Consider the following 19,279-nt stretch of genomic DNA (forward strand, 5'->3'; position numbering starts at 1 on the left):
AAGATATACATAAGTGAAGTTACTTGTTCATGTTGTTAACCATTTCTAAATAAGGGATGCCTGTTACAGCTCCAGTTCTATCTTATTTCCAGGAAGGTAAGTTTTGCCAGAAGATTTATATCTGACAATGCAATTACTACACAGTAATGAACTTCAGGATTCTAACTATAAATTAAATATCAATATTCATACTATTATTTCTGAAATAATATGCCAGTAGGTCACTTTCAGTGTTTAATTTCCACACTTCCTCTGAATAGTGTTTCTAACGATATGATTTTATTATATCATCTAAATGCTTTCAAGTTCACTAATCCCTTTAGCTATGCTTTTCATTATTAGTTGCCATTGCTTCTGAAAATAAATCGACTTTATTCTGTTTAAGGATAAAATCTACCAAAATCTGCATTGCCTCATTTTATCTAATTTTATGTAACTGCTATCCAAATTAATATCCAAGTAATTAAAATTCTGATTATCAAACATTTTGCCATGTATGAAACTCCTTTAAACTTTCTTTTACTATACAGCTAAAATTGAAGCAGCCTCCCTCCTCAACATTCATTTATACATTCACACATCTAGCCTGTGTGAGATTATATTTAGAGTAGAGCAGTATGCTAGAGGAAGAGTGCTAAGATTTCAGAGTACTTACTATACTTTTCCCACCTATATTACCTATTCTAATTCTTACAAAATCTCTCTGTGTTAGTTTTCCTTTCCTTTAACAACTAAGGAAATTGAAACAGATTGGCCCAGAAAATAGTAAGTGTTGGAGCTGAGATTTGAATCCAGAGATATCTGAAATGAAAACATGTGCTCTTTCATATATAAGATGCAGTCAGACACTCAGAAAGATAAGGATGGGTTCCTGTACTCCAGGACAGAGAAAGAGAGAACCAAGAGACAACATGTGCTAAAGGCCGTAACAGAAGTACAAATAGAAACCCAACGAGAGAAAAGCTCATTTCAGTTGGGTTGACCAGGAAGCATACCTTTCACAGGAAAACTTTCTAGCTAGGCCTTGGGAGATGAATATTAAAAAGAAAGAAATTCTGAAAGAAGGAATAGATCAGCACAGTTTCAAAAGTAGAAGAGGATCTACTTCTTTAACCATGGGATATGTACTAAGAGATACATTGCTGATGATTTTATCCTTGTGCAAACGTCAAAGTATATTTAAACAAACTGTTGTGGCTATAATATAATCTTATGGAGCCTTCCTTGTAAATGTGGTCATCATTGATTGAAATGTCATTGTGCAACACACAATGTTCCAGATACCAGGGCAGTATTGAATATGGCTACAAGTGGTGGAAAGGAAAATAAGAATATCTAGTATACAGTGATGGATGAGGAAGGTTTGAAGAGATGTAGGCAGGACAAGGAAGTGGAGAGTAGGGTCCAAGGTGTCAGCACATCCTAGAGAAGATGGAGTCTGGGGTGATCATGAGATGAGAGATGATTATGTCCCTAAAGTAAAGTAAGCATGAAGCTTACTGGAACTGACAGGAGAGACCCATGAAGCCAAGAAGTTGAAGGTGATCAAGACCCTCTCTTCAGGTGAGTTGATGGCTTGCCGAGGCACACATAGCTAATGTCACTGGCAGTGGTTGAAGGAGAAAAAGACTGACATAGATACAATAAAGAAATTTTTCTATGACTCTGTCTTGTTATTTAATAATGGTAAATGGTAGGTTATTTAATCTCTCTAGACTTCTGATTTTTTTGTCCATGAAAAGAGCAGAGAGCAGCACTGTGCAATGGCTAAGAACAATAATTTGAACTTAGAGCCAGCTTGCTTGGTCTCAAATATCATTTCTGTCACTTATTACTAGAGTGACATTGAAATGTATATTTAACTTTATGTACTTCATTCCTTGATTACAAAATGGGAGTATTAACAGAACATACAGATTATTACAGGTAAAGTATTCAGAAAACTGTCTGGCACGTCCCAAACATTTAAGGGATGTTAGAACTTGTATAATGATGGTATTGATGTATTATGATAGCTCTTAAGACTGCTCTGAGGCTAAACAAAGGTCTAGTGCTTGGCACATAAAAATAAATTCATAATTGTGAACCAGTCAAGTAGAAACCATAACAGTCAATGGTTATTGAATAATTAGAGTATCCAGATTCTCATTTTCAGCTAACAACAGTATTATAAAGCTATAACTTCTAGATCTCTTTTATAGATAGAGTAACCAAGTCCCAATGAGTTTAAATAACTTGCCAGGTAATAGAGATAATAAAGTGAAAACTATTTTTATACTTTCTCAGTCTGACTGTAAATATATACATGTACACACACACACACATATATTTATATATATACACACACATATATATTGTATAAAAACTTTGAAGCTGGGCATGGTGGCACACACCTACAATCCCAGCAGCTTGGGAAGATGAGGCAGGAGGATCTCAAGTTCAAAGCCAATCTCAGCAATGGCGAGGTGTTAAGCAACTCAGTGAGACCCTGTCTCTAAATAAAACACAAAAAACAGGGCTGGATATGTGGCTCAGTGGTCAAGTGCCCCTGAGTTCAATCCCTAGTAGCACCTGCCAAAAAAGAAAAATAAAAAATGAAAACCCTTTAGAAGTATGGACAGTAGAAACAGTTGAGAGTGAGGATAGCATTGTATTGCTTTGCTCTTTCATTTTGAATTAAGTAGTTAAATGAGAGATTCACTTATATTTGCTTTGCCTTTTGTAAAGAAATCTGGCTTTCAATAAAGAAATGGAAGAAGTACTAGAATTCGGTATAGAAAAGAAGTTCAAGACTATAAAATAGTTTAGCACAATGATTTTTAGACTTTAGTATGCGTGATAATCAACTATCACTTTTGAAAATACAGATTGCAGGGTGTCAGAGTCTCTAATGCAGTAGGTTTTTGTGGGCCTGAGAATGGCACTTCTGAAAAGTTCCCAAGCAATGCCAATGTTGCTTGTCCTGCTTTGAGAATCATTGATTCAGCAATGCTAGGTATTCCCCCAGCTCATCACAAAAGAAGCAGATATGGGAGTGGGGATGACCTACAAAACTAGAGTCAGACATGAAAATGTGGGACTTAATTTTTTATCATAAGAGGCAGGATCAAGGCTAGAATAGAAACATCTGCTGAAATAAAAGATGTACATTAAAAAAAACCCACAAATTGAAGTTAAATCAAGAACCAAATTAAATTCTTTGATCTGAATTTGTCTTCACTAACCAGATTGACTGAGCTATCATATTTTTCTTGTGGAATTTTACACAACAACCTGACATAGTATTAATTAAGAATACAAGTTTTGTAGATACACTGTGAGAATTCAGATTTCAGCTCTAATTTTTTATTAGGCATGACCCTCGGCAAGTTGTCCTCACTTAACTTCTCTAAGACTCACTTTCTATGCCTGTAAAATGGAAATAACAAGTTACCAAACTTCAAGGGAACATTAAAAAGATTGAATACATCAATCATGAAAGGGTACAATGTCTGCTTTGGAATAAACGGTTTATAAACATTAGCTATCATAACATAAAAATTCCCTAGCCTTTAATAAATTTCACAGTTATTACTCCTCATCCTTTCCTTCCAGACAGTTTTGTCTTGATTCAATTATGCTGTTTCTGTGAGCTTAGATACATTGTTTTTCCATGTCCTACAGAAATTCCAGCAGCCTGAGGTACATGAAGACATGTAACAGGAATTCTATCTTCCATACTGAAGTCACACAGGATTGATGGAGGTACCCCAACCTTTTAATTTGAGCTGCAATAGTCTTTCTAAAATATCTGATGGGAAGCAAATAATAAATTAAAAATGTGCAGACTTTCCTATGTAAATACCTGTCTTAGTTTACCCCACCTTTATCCTTCAATCTCATCTCCTTTCTTCTCTCTCCCTCTCCCTCCTTCTCTCCCTCCTCTCCCTCTTCTCTCTCTCTCTCTCTCTCTCTCTCTCTCTCTCTCTCTCTTCTCTCTGTCACACACACACACACACACACACACACACACACACACACCTCTCTATGAAGATATTCCTAAAGATATTCCTAAATACTCTGTGAAGATATTCCTAAAGCACTGTAGATCACTTAACCCAAGAGGTCATATGATCTTTCACTTTACCCATTATTTGTGTCCCATGGAGAATGGAGTCCAGATTTCATTTATTTTATTCCCATAGTGCTAAAAGAATGCTGTGGACATAGGACATGTCCTTAGGTCATGCATTTCCAATTACTTTTGGGTAAATGCTTAACTAAGGATAATAATAATTTCCCTTCCTACCTATATGTAGGCAATATCAAATCTTTGTTCTTTGAATCTCCTTTATCTCAATAAACTTTCCAATTAATTGACCACTTATTTGTTCTTGAACTGTTGCTGTGGCATCCTACCAATTCTAGGAAGCTCAGTTCCTTTCACAGAATAATTGCAGGTCAGCAACTTTGGGTTGGAATTTAGAGCACACCTGTGGATAAATCCTCACTTGAGATAGTTGCTAAGTTCAAGTACATGGCCCAGTCTGGCCTCATCCTTAGATCTTTCAAACAACATTGGAATCTCCTGAAACCAACTGTGCTCACATTGTCTGTTCATCACTGAACACTCCTCATTCTCTGAAACCCTATAATCAGGTTTCACAGAAATATTGCCCAGAAAATAATATATACCATAGCAGATATTTTAAGTCATCCTCTGATCAAAAGACCTGTCTAGCAATCAAAACCGGCAAACATGTAAAAGCTTGAAATTATTCCACAGTCATGCTCTTTCCTATGATCCTAGTCATATAGTGACTCAGTGCATATTTTTTAAAAAATTAAATTTATTTAACAGGAGAATTTAATAGGAGAAATGTGTTTAGTAAGGAATAATATAATTTGAAATCAGACATCCTGGGATTTATACTATATCTCTGACCATTGAAGTGGAATCTGGGAAAATAATTCTACTAATTCTATATTCAGTTTTCTCATGAGTAAAATAAGTTTCAGGATGCTTGCCTTATAAAGTCACTGTCAGGAAGAAAGACATGTATTAAAAAGTTAACTCATCTGTGAATTTATTGTTTCATTCAACTCTAATTTCATGTGCCTCCTCAAATGGAAAACTACAGCAATTAGGAAGATGATTTATAATTCATATCCTCTGCCTTTCTTAATACAAATTTCTGCTGTTTAAAAGGAGGTAGAAAACTTCTTGCTGAATAATCTGCTCTACACTGACTGGAAAGCTCTTTTGATATTCATGACTCCTTTCCACTTTACATGGAGTATCTCTTCTGTGTTTCAATTGGGTCTAAAAGCTAGATTCCCAGACCTTTGCTGTTGTAGAGGATAGGAATAGTCTTCCCTTCCTCATCATATAAATTAAGGAGTCAGGTATGGCTTGACTTCAGCAGGCCTAAAGAAAACATTTGTAAATACTGGGGAATGATATTGACCACATTACACTGTTACATAGTGTTACATGAATAGGTAACAGCGAATCACACTGTTAGGTTTAATTATAATGCAACATGAAAAATATGGAAAAATAAATAAACAAACTAGATTACATAAGGTTACAAGGAAAAAAATATCATAAAACCAAAACAGAAAAAAAAAGGAAACTTTTGTACTGTTTTTTACGTGTACTTTTACAATCTTCGTGTTTTTTAACACCCACTGTGGAATGTTTCAGGTGCATTTTCAATGTTTCTTCATAGATTAAATGCTAGCATGTGATAATAGTATAGCTTTATGTGAGTATGCCTTAACAATTTGTGGTTATAGAAGAGACATTTAAGACTCTTCAGTGTGATTAATGAATTACATATTTGTAAAATTAATCTTTGAATTTGGCTTTACAGACTAGTTTTGGTTGTTTTATTTTGCATCATTTATTGCCTTATAATCCTATCTCAATAAAGAAATTCATTTAAGACTTGATTGCTTTTTTTTTTCCTACACAGGAGTGAATAATTAACAGGAAAAGAAATACTACACCTTACATAAAAATGCATGTTTAGAAATGAGGAAAGTTTTCTAAATAAATAACTTGTACAACTTTTGGCTCTTTTTGACTTTTTGAATTGTTAAAGGCAAGTGCTCTATCGTATGAGGCAGTATATTTATATCACTATTACATGTTCAAATAAAGCCTCAATGAAAATTTTAACAGATTACACACATTTTTTTCAACAATGAAGTAAACTTATTACTTCCACTAAATAAATAATCAAACTAGATAATTATTAAATATTTATGCATGTGTATTGCTCAATTGAAAATCCAAATAATAAATTGAACCTCAACCAGACTAATATTTAATTTTGTTTAAATTGCTTCTTATAACTGGCAGCTAAAATGCTACAAAACCCACTCAGGGTGTGAATGCAAGTCAGAGATATGTCATTAGCAACTGGGCTGAAGGGAAAAAAAAAGGAATGAAATGCCAACTAATTTCTAAAATCTTTTCTTTCCCTAAGAAAAGTATTAAAAGCATATGGGAACTCTTAAATTTTTTTAAAAGAATAGTATTATAATCTCTGAGAGATAAAATGAGGGCCATTTGCATATTGAAGTTGTTTTTCAAAATGATAAACCATTTGAAACCACTTAAAATTGTTTTCCTCATGATTTCCTCTGCTCAAATAACAAACTAAAATGAATTAAATTTGATTATTTTCAATTTAAAGTCTAATTTCTATTTGTTTTTCCTCTACTTGACTCTCTCTCTCTCTCTCTCTCTCTCTCTCTCTCTCTCTCTCTCTCTCTCTCTTTCCTTTCCTTTCTCTTACATATGAAATGATCAAATTTCCTACAGTTACTTTAGGAACACTGGTGTAGGTGTGGTGGGAGACTCTATAAAACTAAAGAGATTAGCAGTGTTTGCAAAAAACTGCATCACAAACTGCCTGAAGATTAACATCTGAAGGGGCCCCATAAAGAGTTAGTAGTGAAATTCTCAGTCACTCATTTCCATAACAAACCCCCTGGAGTATCAGGCCCACCCCAAAAAGATTTGCCCAGAATAGGTGACAGAAACACTGGCGACTTGTCACTTCCACAGATAATATCCATTTTTCTCTAAGTCAGTCAATCAATTTCCATTTGGGCAGTAGCTTGTCACCTAACAGGAGACTAGTGTTCCTCACCCCAGGTGTGGGACTAATCCTTTCCTGGAGGGTCTGCATTAGTAGACTGATGCAGGCTGTTTAATCTATTTAATCTAATCAAATCAGGGCCTGGGTGCCTCCCTTTGTCACATCTGATGCCCCCATTTCCGTATTAAAAAAGGAGTACACAGGCACAAGCCAGCCCACTAGGTCCCTTGGTACATCATTAAGTTGTAAAAATGACTTCATCACTCACGACAGAGAAATTAGAAGGCCCCAATGGTGGCATATGGCAACTGAAGAAGCGCTCTACCAGCTGCCCACCTGACTCTCTCTCCTGCAAAATCATGTCCCTCCCCTCCAAAAGCTGCCTCTGCACTGCAGTAGACTGCTGCAGCAGCAGAAGCTAGAGCCAGGAAGGGGGTGAGGGGACTGGAGAATGGAGAAAGAGAAGCTCATGTCTGCAAAGCTTGTGCTAGTCCTTGGAGACCCCTCCCCCCCCTCAATCCATCTATTCATCTCCTGGTAAAGGGTATTTTCTTTTGTTAAGGGGGGAAATAAAGAAGAAGAAGAAGGTTGCATTACCCCCAGATACCTAATCTATATGGCCCCTAAGGGGGTAAGGAGATAACAGCTGCATATTGGTTTGATAGGCAGGTAGGTGAATCATAGAAAAAGTCACCTCTGGCCCTAAAGACTGTGTGCCTATAAATCATTTCCACCACAGCAGGATGGTAGACTCTTGCAGCAGGCTTTATGCTCAGGTTTCTTTCACACAAAAGGAATTTGCAAATATATTTTTTACTGAAAGGATTAAGAATCCCTCTTTGAAAGGGATGGCTAAGTAGAGAGGACAATGAGAAATAGATAGATAGTAGATAGATAGATAGATAGATAGATAGATAGATAGATAGATAGACAGACAGAATGAATGAATGTGTGTGTGCATGAGTATTTGCTGACAGGACTTAGGAATTCATTTCCAATGCTTCTTCTAATAAATAAACCAAGCACACTTTTACTGTTTGATTCTGTGAAGGAAAAAGAATAGCAGTAATAAAATCATTTCTTTCTGGGCTTAAAATGTCAATTGTTGGCATTTCAGTTGTTTGCTTAAAATATTTTTACTCTCTGAAAATTAACAAGAGATTTTCTTTTTATATAATCAGGGAAGCCAGGATATTTACCTAAATTATATCAAACTTCACCTTTATAAATGAAAATGTTCCTTTATAAAGAGATGTAAAGTCATACCTTTGGATCTGTTCATTTTAAAATACACAGACTCTTTCTCTCTCTCTCATATCAGGATTATGAATTGAGTCGTTATTAGTCAAAATCCCAAGGAAGATTGCACACACAAATACAGTATGTTTCTCCTGGGGGTGGGGGGGGCAGGGGAACCTTGGGTCTGCCAAAGTCTTCTATCTCTAACTCATGGATTCTCCCCTGGATTTGGAGCAGGATAGATTATAGTTATTCATTCAGAGAGCAGGTAGCTCAGTCAGCTGCTGAAAATGAACTTTGTGGTGAAGCACACAATCTTAGGCAGAGATGTTAAATCTCAGTGTAGAAGTAGTTAGAAGCCATGCATTTCAAGACACCTGAGTTCTAATCAAAATCCCTTTGTGACCTTAACTAAGTCACCACATCCCTGATTCTCTATTTAATTTTCTAGTCTGTGAAATAGAAGGGTTAGATTAGGTGAGCCCTGTCCAGTTTTAATATAGGTTCCTCTCATGGAAGTCACTGTATGCTACAGCATATGTGATTTTTCAGCCTCTTATTTATAGAGTTATATCTTTTTCTTAGCAAAAGTTAAGTTAGAAATGCAAGAAATATCCGAGGAAACAAAATGTTGTCCTATAAATTGAACCTTTGTAAATAAAGATAGGAATAGAGGAATACTGTAGTTTTAAACAGAAAAAAATATAACCTTGATCTTAAATGAATTTATGTAAGTGTATTTATGCCTGGCTAATATTTAAAGATGCGCTGAATTACTAGCAGACTCTATGCACTACCAAAAATAATTGTTAGGCTAGCTCTTAAAAAGCTTTCAAATGAGATTTATGGACTTTTTAGTGAATAATGATTTCAATTCTAAATAATATGGATGGGAGAATAATTTTAAAAAACAGAAATGAGATATGAAAACAGGCCTTTTTATCACAATGGAAATAATCCATTAGCATTACTAATACTTAAGACAAAAATGAACAAGCTGAATAGACATAAGGGTTTTTTCATTCTGGATTTTCTTAATCTAAAATGGCATTAATAATAAATAATAATATCAAGAAATTACCAGGTTCTAGACACCTCAAAAAATTTTAGATATGTTCCATGCAATTACCTACACTTGTGAAGCTTGCATTTACTGGATAAAGTGAAATATTGGTATGAAGGGTGGTAAATACTGCATAAAGTAGAAGCAGCATGGAGAAATCAGGAGGACAGGAGCAGGGGAGAGGAAATTATACATAGGGTCTAAATAATATTTCCACCTGGAAAAAGACAAGAATAGTCTTTGTAGATACAGTGTTATACATTCAAGTCATAATGTTGACCAAATTTCCTTTGGTCTTTGGTGTATCTGGCCTTCTTTGGTTATGCTCTTTGCAAAAACAAATCTGTTTTTTTCTTTTTTTCCTTTACAATTAAACACTCACCCTGGTTCTTCACAGCAATTGGAACATACAATAAAAACAACCCTTAACAATTTCACATTTGTAAATATCTAAATTACTATTTTCCCCATGCCCTGTATTATTTAAAGACAAAATTAATTTGCTCCAAATATCTTTTTATCACAATATTAAGTATGTTCTCATTTTAGAACATTACATATTTCTAAAGGAATCTTCTTGGATTTCCCATTTTAAGGCCCTTCATGGAAGTGACTAATTTCTCCTGCCAATGATGTGCAGTTTCTCTTTAAGGAAAGACAAAGGAAAAAAATTACATAAGCGCCCTCCTTTGGGACTGAATTTCTTCCCCTGCTGACTCTACCAGTTTCTCTTCTCAATGAGTAGGAAAGCTGAAATACTTAGAATTTGACCAATAAAAGGACCAAGAGTCTGTGTTCAGACTAAAGAGTGAGGCTGTCTTTGCTTAATCAATAAAAGGGAGAAGCTAAACCATTGCTGCTAGTTTTTCATTGAGAAATTTTCCAGGAGTAATAAGGAGCCTTTCTCTCCTGAGAAGCTGTCTCTATACACCTCAGTTCCTCCACTCCAGTTCTGCCCATAACAGTGATGGCAAACACTTTCCAAAGTAAAGCTCCTTTTACATCTAGAGGGAGCAGAATCTCTCCCCAGTCTTCCACTCATGGGAATCTCATCTTACTACCAAATTACCTATATGGAGAAGCTTACATGAATGGGCATACAATGCTTGTAGGTACAAGAATGGTCTCGCTGTGTTCTTACTGGTTTTGAAAAAAATCACATTAGGAAACATGCATATTTCAAATCTATTATGCAAATTTCTCAGATTTTCACCTATAAAAAGCCTTCTAAATAAAATTATATGTGACATTCACAGGACTAGTTGGACATTTACCATCATGCAAAAAATAGGTGTATTTGGCTGATTAAATTATTTATGATTTTTATCATGATTTCTTAATATATTTTTATTATTAAGCATACAAAACTTTTACAATCACAAAAAGAAAATTTTACATATGCTGAAGATATATTTTCACAGGAGGCTTCAACTATATTTGCAATGTTTAGTTTTATTTTTAAAATGAAGAAACTGTGTCAAAGCTCTCAGATGTATGCCTATTTAATTTTCTGCATGTTCATAATATTCTACAATAATTTTTAACTTAACACAAGACAATTGCATATAAAAAACTGTTAAGTTTCCCACCCTTTAATATTCATTTAAAGGGAGATGAATTCGGATCCAGTAAGAATTTCAAAATTCAAATTTTTTTCCTATGAGGAAAATGTGGCAAATAAATTAAGAGCACCAGTCTTTTCATTTACTAAACATGACACAAATTACTAAACATGACACAAATGATAGCAATGAACTTGCTTTTTTTTCCAACCAGGAAAGACCTGTTTACTGACCTCCCAGTGTTATAAAGAAGGAAAGCTGGAGCATCCCTAGTGTTTTCTCCTGGCAGGAAAATGTTAGCATTTTAGCATTTGGTGGCAAGCTGAATATTTTGACACTGAAACAACCCTTAAAGGAACCACCATTATATTTCTTTTGACATCATATTGAATTTCTTATTGTATTTTCTGTTTTTTATTTTCAGGGTGGGGGGGGGTCATTTGGTATTTTTTTTTCCTCCTGAATTAAAAATATTTCATGCATATACATTTGGAGAATCTTTTAGCAAATTTTGTTTTGTTTTAGGAAATGATTTTTAGGAAAAAAAAACTTAAAAACTAAAATTGTCACATGTTCATATTCAGTAATATTAGGTGGAGTGAATATTTTCTTTAAATGTTTTTGCCTAACATGGATTTTTTCTTTGATTTATCACATTCATAAAATGTGGGTCTTTACATCAGCTAGAGATAATTTAAATTGATTAATTTTAAAAGAGAATATTTGCCTCCCGCTGGGTCTGAGGGTTAATCATCTATGTTGTCAGGTAAAGACAATATCCCAAGGCATTATTCCTAATCTATTGCACCATCCTCTTAACATTTTGAATAACTGCCCCAAAATCTGAGCTCTATGGTCATAATGCCTACAATAAATCCCCAAGAATTTCTCTGGAGGCCCTGGAGATGGTAGGAGGCACTAGTCAGAAAGATGCCTCCAGGGAAAGGAACTGTAGGTGCCAAAACCAAGGGAGGAGGGGGCCTGAAAGACTTCAGTTAGCAGTGGGAGGGGCCAGAGTACAGAGAAAGACTGGATTGTGATTAGGAAGGCGCTCTATTGTCTTCTTCCTCTAAAATGTGAATTCCAGCAAGACCTGGAAGGGTGTGTGCGCTTTTGTGTTCTTTGTCAGCACAACAATTCAGACTAAGGAAATTTAGTCTTGATTATCAAAATATACACAATAAAGCAAACGAAGCTGCCTCTCACCCTCGGGTGGCCGGGCTGTGCTCCTTGACATCCCATCACCCATCAGTCCTTTTGCGGCAGGTTTTGCAGATGCTTCTGGGTAACTCCTGGAAGCTAGCGCTAGGACCCCGTCTGCAGCTACCACGGCTGAGCTGGAGGCCCAGGGCGCAGCTGAGCGCTCTCCGCACTCCCGCCCCTAAGCAGTCAAGCTCATTAACAGGTGGACTCGCGCCCCGGGCACGGGAAATCCCACCTGCTTTGATAGAGACCAGTCGATTTCGATTTCTTCAGACACAAAACATCATCTAGGCATGCCCCAGGGCCAAGCATTCCTCGCGGCCTGCAGGGGGTCAGCGCTGCAGAGATCTGGGACTGATGATTTTTTTTTTTTTAACTCGTGGGACGCACGGGTAAAAGCACCACACTTGACGACCCTCCACACCCACTTTGCACACCCGGGATCACGCTGTCTTGGCCAGCGGGGACTGCGAAGGGTGGGGTGGCGGTTCCTTGTCTGGCTACAACTCCTATTCTGTCCACCCTTTCTCGAAAAGCCTGTTCAGTCACCAGAGTGGGCAAATTTGCCCGCGGTCGCCTCAGAGACCCTAAATCTTTTTGACTCTGGAAAAAGACAAAAGTTCGTCTACCCCTTTGTGCGTTGGTCAAGGCACCAAAAGACTCCCCCCCCCCCCCGCCCCCGGGAGTTCCTAAACCCCACTGGATTATCTTCGAATGTTACAAACACCAAGCCCCTGAACTACAGCCCAGCCAGGTGTATTACCTGTTGGCTGCCAGCCGAGATGCGATGTATCCGCCCGGAATCTGGGTGATAATGTAGCCCCAAAAGAAGGAACCATGGATCATTCCCACGGTTTCTGGGTCCCAGTTGAATTTGGCTTTCTAGAAAGGTAGAGCGGGGAAAGGGGAGGGGAGGGAAAGAGTAGAGTTAGTGTGGAAAATTCACTTTCAGGGATTTGCAGGCCAAACTAGCCCTCAACTCTGCGGGACATTTCCTTTAGTCGAAGGTGTCGCGACTTAATTTTCGTTTCCTTACAAAATTGCTTCGTCTAATTAAAGAAGGTGCTCATTAACGAAATATATCTCCATGAAAACAGTGAAGCTGGGCTCCCTAGCTTTGCTTCCCCTCCCCGTCAGGCAGGTGGGAATGCTTCAGTGAGTGGGGAATCTCTATTGTCCCAGTAAATTGGAAATTCAGACTCCCATTGAAAAGACTGGGTCGCGAGCGATAGACACTCCTGGCAAGGGTATTTTTGTCCCTGGCTGTGCACCAATGAGGGTGCAGTAATGACTTTGGAGAATGGAACACAACCCTCTTGATCCAAATAGGGAAACTAAGTAAAAGGAAAGGATAAGACTTCAAGGGTTAAGAGAAAGGGTGTCTCTCCCAAATCGGAAGGGTTCCTGCAGGAAGGTCTTAGAGCCATTTGCCCTTGAGATTTTTTGTTTTGTTTTGGGGGCAGGGGATCAGTGGAGAGGAAGCTATTATTAAAGGGTGTGGATGAGAGATATATCTGAAGGTCCAGGCCTAACTCCACCCAGCCCCAGAAGGTGAATCTCAAAGGATACTGAGGTGACATATCTGCATTAGCGCTGTAAAGAGAGCAGCTATCATGTCCAGAAAACTGGGGACCTTTTTTCTCCCTTTTAATGAAATTTTGAAACCAAACGGGTTTTGTAGGGGTTTCTGGACTCCCCAGACCCCAGTAATGCTCCTGCTTTCCACCCACAGAGCATTCCTCAATTTCTCCTCCCAATCTTTTTGCAACCCGGTTATGGTCAGGCTACATAAGTCCCGAACAAAAGGAATTAGGGGGACTTCTGTGACCTTGGACTGACCCTCCCATCTCTAGGCGTCTCCACCTAAGACACACATTATAAGACTACGGAGTGGTCGCCCTGTGGATCCAGGACTCGCTGTGCTGCAGATCCTTTCCAAATCAGGGAGGTCGACCTTCCTAAAGGGCCCCTACCAAACCTGCGGATATGCACACAACTGATTTGATTTGTTTTGTTTCATTTTGATTATTAAAAATGTTTGGGCGGGATCTGGAGGAAGTCGGGGGAAATTATAACTAATATGCTACTCTCTCCCTCCAAGGAAAAGGAAAATACTTCTATTTGCACTTAGCAGGCATTGTAAGTCACCAACTCGTATAAAGCCACTCTTCACAAAAATCTAGTGAGCTGGACGCTATTTTCTACTTTGCAGACGAAAAAGGAAAGGCCCAGATAAAGATGCGAAGAGATAAAGACATAGGGAACATTATTGCGGTCCATTCTACAATGGCAGGACTTGAAAGGGGCTTAGAAAGCATCCCTGCCTTCCTCTTTCGGTGAGGGGATAACAGGATTCAGTCGATGTGGTTCTGAGAGGCCACAAGGCCAGCGAGCGGGGAACCTGGGGGACTCCGCTGTCGCCCACCTCCTTGATGACTTTGCCCCCGCGGTGGATGGTGCTGTTGTTGACCATGTCCACAATGGCCACGCCCAAGTTGCAGCGAATGCCAAAGGAGATGCAGAAGCCCAGGCCGCTCATGATCGCGATGATGTAGCGGCGCGGCAGGCCAAAGCACGTGCAGTCGCACAGAGGCGCCTTCTTCTCAGGCACCTCCAGAGGCTTCCCATCCTCGGTCAGCTCGATGGTCTCCCCGGTCTCCTGTTTCTTCTCCAGCACCCTGCGCGTCAGAGTAGTGGGAAGCAAGGACGCCGCGTTAGGCACCCAGGATGCAGGCCCAGTCGCATTTTCCAGGACCCTTTGGGACTGAGATCAGGGGTACTGACATCGTTCCTCCCTGGAGCTTCAGGGCCTTCTGAGTTCTCTAACATTTTATCAGTCCCCCTCCCGGCGGCCGCGTTGCTTGAATTTTAATACCTTCGGGCCTAAAACAGAGACTCCCCATGCTCTCGGGATCCCCCCCTTCAGTTCCTCCATTCAGGCATAGGTCATTGGAACCAGACTTTATTTGGGGTCTGCAGCTTGTGGGAAGGGGCTAGCAGAGCCGCGTGTCCCGGTCACCTCTGAGGACTTCTCCCCACCCGCCCCCATCTCCCAGTTCCGCAGTGCTTTACGCTAGCAAGTGCGGGTCTTACTCAATCACCCAACCTCCCTCGGGCTCCCTGGCTGCGGACCCGCACGGCCACAACCTCGAAACCCGCTCCCTCTCAGCCAAGTTGAAGCTTTCTGGGTTGAGCACGCCTGGATCCCGCCCCTCAGCTGAGCCCACCCTCACACCCTACCCAGGCAGAGGCCCGCAGCCATGCCAACAAGGGCCGGAATCCTCTCTGCGAGTGTCAAGCACTTTACTTCCCTCTCCTCCAGCTCCAGGGTGCCAGTTAAATACTTACTTCTGTGTTAAGCATCTTTGTTTTATTTTATTTTTATTCGAGTTGGAAACAAAGGCCTCCGTACATATGGCTGACACCTTAGCTTTCTACTGCTAGAACATGAATAATTAATTATTCACAATCTTGCGTCATTACTATCTCGGTTACAAACACCGAAAAATATCAGGGGCCCATTTCCAAAGACGTAAAATGTACAAAGGCGCCCCCAGAACCACTGTCCCACACCAAGGTGAAAGATCTTACTTTTTTTTTTTTTTAAAAAAAAATAGTATTTCATAAGATTTCGCCTGTTTGATTCAATTCCTTTCGGGCTTTCGCCCTTGGGGGAAGCGGGAAAAGAAAGGGAAGAGACAGCCGAGTGATGGAATGGATTTACTAAAAGATGGTACTATTGTTCTAATCCAACATGTCCATGAAATTTATATTTTAAAAAAAAGAGTGTGAAAAGTAACAGCATTATTATCTCCCTGAGATAATTTTCGATATTTAAAAAAATCAAGTCTTTTCGTTTACAATTGGAAAATATTCTCCCAATTTACCACGGAATTAAATTTTAATCTGGGATCTTTTAAATAACACATGCACATTTGGGTTATTTTCACTCACGCGAGTGAACCCAATGAAAATTTTAAATCGATTCCAAGAATGCATACTTGGTATAAAGCTGCCCCCAGATCTGAGGTTACCAGAACAGAATATCAGACTTTCAAATTCTATAGACTATCACCTGGATAATAGGTCATAAAGGTATTTACAGGTAGGTTAAAGCTGATCCATCAAGTCTGATTCCAATGTTAGGAAACATTCAATTTATTTATTCGAGGGGAAAAATCATCAATGTGATATTTTATATGTTCATAAATGCAAATCTGAACTCGGCATCTAAACTCCCCCCCTGATGGCAGTTGGGCTGGGAAAGAGCAGTCCTTTTTAGGGGAGCTGCGGGACTGCAGGGCCCTTGCGGTATGTGCTGCCGCATAGGTGCATGATGGTGTGTACAGGAAGCCCACCAGAACCGAAGAGATTTGCAAAACTGGGAGGAGCATGGGTCATTTTCTTGACATCTCCTATATTTTACAAATGCTTCAGATTTCCCAAATGTGAAAAATTAGTGCTTAGAATCGTTTATCCTTCTGTGTCTGCTCTCTCTTGTTGATTTTGCTCATATTATTAACAAAAAGATGCATTCATATAACATATCTGAAAAGATTTAAGTTGTGCAATTTACAGCATCATTAGTACAGTGGCTACAAGGGGTATTAAATTTTTTAAAAAAACAATTCTAGTACTTTCAAAGTAAATTCACTGATTATTATTATTGTTGCTCATGCAAACACTAGGGCATTTACCATGAAAGAAATAGACATATAGAAGAGGGTAAATGATTAAAAATACATATACATTATTGCTGGTTCAGAGAGAAGAACTACTTTAGTTATCCATTATTGATACATTTTTATTCCTTTCCATTCAATACAAAAGGAAGATCCCATGGGGAATTTCTACTATGGTCTCGAAGCTGAGACCTTAATTTCTTTTTGCCACTAGTCTTCGGAATTTCTTGGTTAATTTTTTAGAGTGTTGTACTTTGATATTCATTTGTCTGTATCAAAGGAATCTAATTTGAGGTATTTATAAGCACCAAAAGGAAAGCTCTTTGAACAGGAACTAGTCATTTCTCACATGCAAATGGGATAAGTACTGGGTTGTAAAGGATGAAAATTTGCAGATACCAACACAAATCAATCTCTCTCTCTCCCTCTCTCTCTCTCTCTCTCTCTCTCTCACACACACACACACACACACACACACACACACAGGTTCATTTAGTGTAACATTCTTGCATTAATAAGCAGGTTTCCAGAGCAGCCTTGTTCCAGCAATGAGCAACAAAAAGATTTTCTGATCATACTACGGTCTCTAAGCATCCAAGGTTTATGGAAATTGCCCTGCAGATTTTTTTTCCATGGCGAGCCCCGCGGGTTTGCTTTCTCTTACCTGTAGATCTGGCCAAGGGATTTTCCAGCAAAATTCTTTAGTTCCTCTTTTCCTGGGGCCAAAATCCTTTGTTTTACCGACTCCATTCTTGCAAAGACTGGTGTTCGGTTTTGCCAGGTTTAAACAGCGATTACTATGAAAGGCGAGGGTTGCGCATATTGTCTTAATCGCTTAAGGTAGTTGTGGGCTTTTTCTTCTCAGCGGAATGGTATTGGTGTGCCTCCAGCAAGAGTGCTAGTGAGAGAGGGGAGGGAGGGTGAGAATGAGAATACAACAGAATAGCCGCATGCAACCCACGGGTTTCCTAATAGGAGAGTTGGTAGACACAATCAGAAAGTCTCATTGGAAGAGAAGGATCCGGTGGCAAAGGGCGCAAGCAGTGCCATGGTATTTGGGCGGGTGCAGACGAGTCCTTGTCCTGGAAATCAGTTCACTGAAAAACAATGTACATTCCCAGTTTTGAAAGCTTATTGCAGTCAAGTCGGCTGGCTTTTAAACAGAGGGGCTGTAAATGTCGCAGAACCCCTGTTTAAGGGCAAAAATCAAAAGAATACTACTTTTTAAAATGGTGTCTTTGCCATAAGGAGCCCAGCACTTTGAAAACTCATGGGAGCATCTCAGGTCTCAGGTGAGCAATGCCGCTAGTTTTTCCTCCCTTCCCTTGGTCTCCTCCCATCACGCCGGCGTAACTCGGCTCTGCGGTAGTGTCGAATTAAGATGGAGAAGGTCTGCTGCTCTTTGAGGACGTGAGTAAATAATACAAACAATTCTGATTTGGGCAGCGTCAGGGAAGAATTTTTCAGAACAGCTGACAGCGCCCGTCTGGGCGGTTCTGGACAGAATGGTTCAGCACCACGGACAGAGTTTCAGAAAAGGGTCCGCTTCTTTTTGGCTACCAGGGTTATCAACTTTCTTGGGGAGCTGGGCGGATCGCCTTGACCAAGGGCCATTCTGAGGCTCTTCAGGAACGGATGCTATGGAAACCAAGGGAAAATGTCATCATCTCCAGAGTTTGCAGGAAGAATGTTGTATTTGGTTCTGCAAGGGAAGAAGACTTTATTTTAAAAATGACAAATTACTTCCAGTGCTACGTTTTGCCCAGCACGATGATGATGCCAGCTCTGACAGTATTGCAGGGAAAGAAGATTGCAAGATATTTCACTTAGGTTTGCGATATTCCTGAGCACCTGGATTTCTTAAAACATAAAATATCTGTGTACAAAATGCATAATTATATCGTCTGTGTGTTTGATTTAATCCCTGAAAAGAAAAGTAAGGTAGTGTGGTAGATAGAAATTGAGAGACACAAAGAGACAGAAATAAGGGGGAGGGGGCAGAGAAAGGGAAAGGAGGCAAAAAAAAAAAGCTATAATGTCAGAGCACTAGAAAAAATAAAAGACAGAAAAATTAATATAAATTTCTTAGAATTTTAAGAATCTATAATTAATTTTCAATACATTACTGAAATGAATCTACTAATGAAATCTGTACCTATACCTGTGGTTGTTAAAAAGTATATAATTTGTAAAGCCAGCCTCAGCAATGGAAAGGCACTAGGCAACTCAGTGAGACCCTGTCTCTAAATAAAATACAGAATAGTGCTGAGGATGTGGCTTTGTGGTCAAGTGCCCATCAGTTTAATCCCCTGTATCCCCCAAATACACACACACATATACATACACACACATATATATATTTATATATATATATATATATATATATATACACACATACATATACGTATATGTATATATATAATTTGAAAATGTTTTAAG

At 38.9% G+C, this 19,279-nt stretch overlaps 1 protein-coding gene across 1 annotated transcript in view; it reads right to left on the reverse strand.

The window, feature by feature from the left end:
* The window catches only part of Slc17a6 (solute carrier family 17 member 6), a 39,454-nt gene extending 21,077 nt beyond the window's left edge, over positions 1–18,377 (reverse strand). Inside the window, exons 1-3 of the mRNA XM_046438277.2 lie at positions 17,505–18,377; positions 14,584–14,836; positions 12,922–13,040 (exon numbers count right to left, since the gene is read on the reverse strand). Of these exons, the coding sequence (XP_046294233.1) occupies positions 12,922–13,040; positions 14,584–14,836; positions 17,505–17,590 (458 nt within the window). The 5' untranslated portion in view covers positions 17,591–18,377. The remainder of the gene's footprint in view (positions 1–12,921; positions 13,041–14,583; positions 14,837–17,504) is intronic.
* Positions 18,378–19,279: the final 902 nt, after the last annotated feature.

Source organism: Marmota monax, unplaced genomic scaffold (genome assembly GCF_021218885.2).
Source record: "Marmota monax isolate L192 unplaced genomic scaffold, Marmota_monax_Labrador192_F-V1.1 WCK01_AAM20220418_F8-fsc00061, whole genome shotgun sequence".
Taxonomy (NCBI): domain Eukaryota; kingdom Metazoa; phylum Chordata; class Mammalia; order Rodentia; family Sciuridae; genus Marmota; species Marmota monax.